General features: G+C 36.8%; 1 protein-coding gene across 1 annotated transcript; it reads right to left on the reverse strand.

Annotated features, from left to right (window-relative positions):
- Positions 1-3,049: 3,049 nt before the first annotated feature.
- On the reverse strand, positions 3,050-3,761 carry LOC137815565 (ubiquitin carboxyl-terminal hydrolase 26-like). Its single transcript, XM_068618680.1, has 2 exons — positions 3,684-3,761; positions 3,050-3,403 (listed from the first exon to the last, which is right to left on the reverse strand). Exons 1-2 carry the CDS (start codon positions 3,759-3,761, stop codon positions 3,050-3,052), a joined length of 432 nt encoding a protein of 143 aa, XP_068474781.1.
- Positions 3,762-5,218: the final 1,457 nt, after the last annotated feature.

Genomic DNA, 5,218 nt, shown 5'->3' on the forward strand with positions numbered 1-5,218 from the left:
AGGTCCGAAGTTTTCATGGGCTTGCTTCTTTCTATAGAAGATTTGTCCCAAACTTTGGTACCATTGCCGCACCACTCAATGACATAGTGAAAAAGGATGTGGTCTTTCATTGGGGAGAAGCACAACAAAATGCTTTTGATACTTTGAAAGAAAAATTGACTAATGCTCCCATCTTGGCCCTTCCTAATTTCACTAAGACATTTGAGATTGAGTGTGATGCTTCAAGCATAGGTATTGGGGCTGTTCTCCTTCAAGAGGGCCACCCCATAGCCTATTTTAGTGAGAAATTGAAGGGAAGTCATCTCAACTATTCCACCTATGATAAGGAATTATATGCACTTGTTAGGGCTTTGTTTACTTGGCAACACTATCTTTTTCCCAAAGAGTTTGTGATACATAGTGATCATGAATCTCTTAAATATTTGAAAAGCCAAAACAAACTTAACAAGAGGCATGCTAAGTGGGTGGAATTCATTGAGCAATTTCCTTATGTGATCAAACACAAGCAAGGCAAAATAAATATTGTGGCGGATGCTCTTTCTAGAAGATACACCTTGCTAAATCTTTTAACCTCTCAATATCTTGGTTTTGATCACATTAAGGAACTTTATCATGATGACCTTGATTTTTCTCTCCTCTATCAAGAGTGTCTTAAGGGAGGACACAAAGATTTTTTTATTCAAGATGGCTTTCTTTTTAAGGGAAAACGTCTTTGTGTTCCCCAATGCTCTATTCGATTATCTCTTGTTAGAGAAGCTCATGAGGGGGGCTTAATGGGACATTTTGGGGTTGCTAAAACTTTGGATGTGTTGCATGAACATTTCTTTTGGCCTCATATGCATAAACATGTTCATAGTTTGTGTGATAAATGCATAGCTTGCCGCAAAGCTAAATCTAAAATGCATCCCCATGGTCTTTATACTCCTCTTCCTATCCCTTCAATGCCTTGGGTAGATATATCTATGGATTTCATCTTAGGCTTACCCAAGACATCAAAGGGAAAGGACTCCATTTTTGTGGTAGTGGATCGTTTTTCAAAGATGGCTCACTTTATTCCTTGCCACAAAGTGGATGATGCATGCCACATTGCAAACCTCTTCTTCCAAGAAGTGGTTCGCTTGCATGGGATTCCTAGGTCTATAGTGTCCGATAGAGATCCTAAGTTCTTGAGTCACTTTTGGAAGACCTTGTGGGGCAAGCTTGGAACTAAGCTTTTATTTTCTACCACTTGCCACCCACAAACTGATGGTCAAACCGAGGTCGTGAATAGAACTTTGGGACAACTATTGAGATGCTTTATTTCGGGGAATCCTAGAGTGTGGGAGAATTTACTACCCCATGTTGAGTTTGCATATAACCGAGTAGTAAATTCTACCACCTCCCATTCTCCTTTTGAGGTGGTCTATGGGTTTAATCCCCTAACACCTCTTGATCTTCTTCCTATTCCCCTTCTTGACGATGTCTTGTGCAAAGATGGGGATGAAAAGGCTTCTTTTGTGAAAACTTTGCATAAAGACATCAAGAAGAGAATTGAGAAGAAGGTTGGCAAGTATGTTGAACTTGCCAATAAAAGGAGAAAAGCATTGTTGTTTGATGAGGGCGATTGGGTTTGGCTTCACTTGAGGAAGGATCGTTTTCCTACTCAAAGGAAGTCCAAACTAATGCCTCGAGGGGATGGACCTTTCCAAGTCCTCAAGAGGATTAATGACAATGCTTATGAGTTAGATATGCCTGATACATTCTTAGGTAGTCATACTTTTAATGTCAGCGATCTAACTCCTTTTTCTGTAGGTCTCCAGAATTCGTGGTCGAATTCTCTCCAACTCGGGGAGTATGATGGAGATCAAGCCCAAGAGAACATGGAGGCCACTCATCAAGCTCAAGAAGAGGTGGAGGCACAAATGGAGGACGCCCATGGAGGTCAAAGTCCACCTCAAAGGATTACAAGAAGCATGTTCAAAGCCTTGGGAGCTAGAGGACATTTATTTTCTCTTTTTGTAGTGTCTTTAGTTGAAGGTGCTTAGAGGGAAACCTTAGAAACCTCTTTTTGTTATAGCATCTTTTAGGTTTTTAAATAGGAGCTTTAGGGGGGTGTATTAGTAGATAGGTGTAGGAGTAGAATAGGGGGTGCCAAAGTGAAGGAAGGGATCACACCTTCCTTGCTTGGCAATTAGCGCCGGTTCTAGATGGCTTTTGGAGGGAATTTTGAATTGTTTAGCTTTCATTTTTCAGCACCTTAGGCTATAAATAGAGGTGCCTTCCTTGTAAAATTCAGATTTGAATTTTATCTAAAGAAACTATACTCAAAATTGGAGTGAGCATTTGGAGAGCTTTTGAGCTTCTACTCTAGTCTTATCTTGAAGGACCATGGTTTCCTCAAGTGGCGGCTTCCACACTCATCTAGGAGCATCCATACTTCTAGTGGCGTGATCATCCAACCTATCTTCCATCTTCATGAGCATTCTCTTCTCCTTCCTTTCTTCTCTTTCAATTACTCTTGTTGTCTTGTGTTCTTGAGCATGTTTTGGTTCGGCTATTCCTTTTTCCAGCATCTATTTTCTATTTGTTCTTAAATCTGTTCGGCTCTTTTGTTTTTGTTTCAATTTCTGTTCGGTCTCTTCTTTTCTTTTGCCTATGTTGATTCAATTTGACAATATTTGGTTCAACCAAATGAGTTTGGGATTTGGTACTTGTTATTGGTGAGTTCTTGATCTTAGAACCATGATCCAACTTCTAAGAAAGTGCCTCTACATTTTCCAGCTCAAGGTGATTCCTCAAAGTGTCAAGAATCTTGTTCTATGTGGCTATTGGAATCACATCAGTACTCCTGACAAGCTTCATCATATGAGGCATTGAAATTTTGAATCTCATTACAAAGATGAGATGCAAGAGAAGCACCATTTTGCAAAGCAACTTCCACACCCTCTCTTTCATCATGTTTAGCACCACAAATTACACTCCCAATTTCACCAACATTTTTTGTATGTTTAAGATGGTACATCAACATGTACACATCACTAGACAAAAATGTCTCCACAAGTGAAGATTTTTAATGAGAGGCATGCAAACCATTTCCATTACTGTCAGCTACTATTGCTTGAGAACAATTAGAATGAATTGCATCAGTCTTGATGGATTTAGAGGTAGAATTTGAAGACCCTTCGCCAAATGGATGACAACCCAAATTAGTAACATGTTCATAATCAAATTCCCACCATTGCCCAGTGTTTACATCCTTAATATGAGCAATGTAATGACCACTATTAGCACCAGTTCCCTTGTGAATCAGTACAACTGACAAGTCATACACCAAGTCGAACTGAGACAGCTCAGACATTCTATGCCGCATATCAAGTTCAGCAGGAAATGAGAAAGCAGAAGAAATTTTCTTATTTGTTGTAGTCTGTCAACAAAAATAATACACAAATACACTATCATAACACAAATGAATGGTAAAGAAAATCAAACATTGCAGCATATATAGGGAAACACCATTAAAAAACCACTATTTTAAGAAAGAAACATGACAAATCATGCTCCATTTCTTGAGAGATGAAGATGTTTTATGCTTCATCCGAATGTAAATGGATCTCTTGGCAATTTTGAGCAACTATGAATGACCATCCCAAGGATATATTTTTCTCTGAAAATATGCATGCGCCACTAAACTATTTTTATAATACCTTCAGCTTAAAAATTTCAGATGATGAAATAAGCTTTGAACTATGAAGCAAAGACACCTCTCCTTCTTGAAGTGCCATATTGGAAAATACATTTTCAACAGTTACTCCTCGCTAGCACCTCCACTTTGAAGGACATCAAACAACTAATGTCTTCTCACCTCTTCTAGTAAAGCTCATTATCATAGGAAAAAAATAGTTGATTTGGAAAGGTGAATATACCTTTTCTTCTAAGTTATAATTTCATCTTATTAAGATTCTTTTATAAAGAGACAGTTCTTTCATTGCAAAATAATGAGTACTCACTAATATTCTTTTGAGGCTTACTATTATAAGAAGATGAATATACAAGGAGTAAGTATTGATTATCACTTTAGATTCTATGTACATTATTCATTTCATTTGAGTCTATCTCTCTCTATATATATACATACATGGGGATATATATATATATATATATATATACATATATATGAAGTGTCTCAGTGTCATTTTATAAATTAGCCTTTTCAATGTGTCTGTCAAAGTCTGTTTCGTAGGTTTTGAAAATCCTTTAGGCTTTGGAACATGATCAAATTAAAATGGAAAGAGTGTAGCTCATCAAGGGATGAGGACGTATGATAGAACAAGATAACCTTCTATTAAATATGTGTAATGAATTGTTTGTTAAGTCTCCTTGAAGGATCAAGTTGTTCATACAAGCATCTTCGATCCATTTTTCTGCATAGAATATATGTATATAGTAGTGATGAAATTATTAGCCAATATAACACCGCTCTATGAGTAGTGATATATAAGAATTATCAAACAAAACTATCATACCATATCACAATGGTGTGAAATCAGTTTTGACTTGTAAAGTGATTTTCAACTCAAAATATTTGTGATCACAAAGTACCTACGAAGCTTAAAGGAAAGTTTTAGACCAGTTGTACTCTATGGAAGTGATTGTGATCATATTGCTCAATGACCACTTGTACTCTATAGAAGTGAGTGTTATCACATTGCTCTATGACTTGTTATATACTCCATGGAAGAGAATGTTGGAGTTTAAAGCTTCAAAGAGGAAACTATGGAATGACAGTATAAGAGTTAATAAAAAATGACAAAAAATTGATTAACAATTAGGCGAGTTTAATGATTAATGTAAACTAAATACACTTTAGATTTTCTCAAATTATCAATTAAATTCTTAGCAAAAAAAAGTACAAGTTCAATAACACTGAAAGTCCCCTTTCCATGATCATTGACAAGGAAAACATAACCCAAAAAGCAAGGCATCGTTGGTTGCTGGAACGGGAGTCACTCTCCATTACGCGAATCGAAACAAACCTGAAAAAAAAAATTAGGAACACATACATCATCATATTTACGAGTACTGATAGCAGCTACTTACAATGGACAAATAAAGCTAAACGGAGGCCTGCACGTGCAAGAAAAACAAAACAGACACAAATGTAAGACAATAAGAACTAAGAAAACTTAAACAGAAGGGTTACATTTGGTTGATCATAGCTAAATTTTGAAATAACTGGCAA

Source organism: Phaseolus vulgaris, chromosome 1 (assembly GCF_000499845.2).
Source record: "Phaseolus vulgaris cultivar G19833 chromosome 1, P. vulgaris v2.0, whole genome shotgun sequence".
Taxonomy (NCBI): domain Eukaryota; kingdom Viridiplantae; phylum Streptophyta; class Magnoliopsida; order Fabales; family Fabaceae; genus Phaseolus; species Phaseolus vulgaris.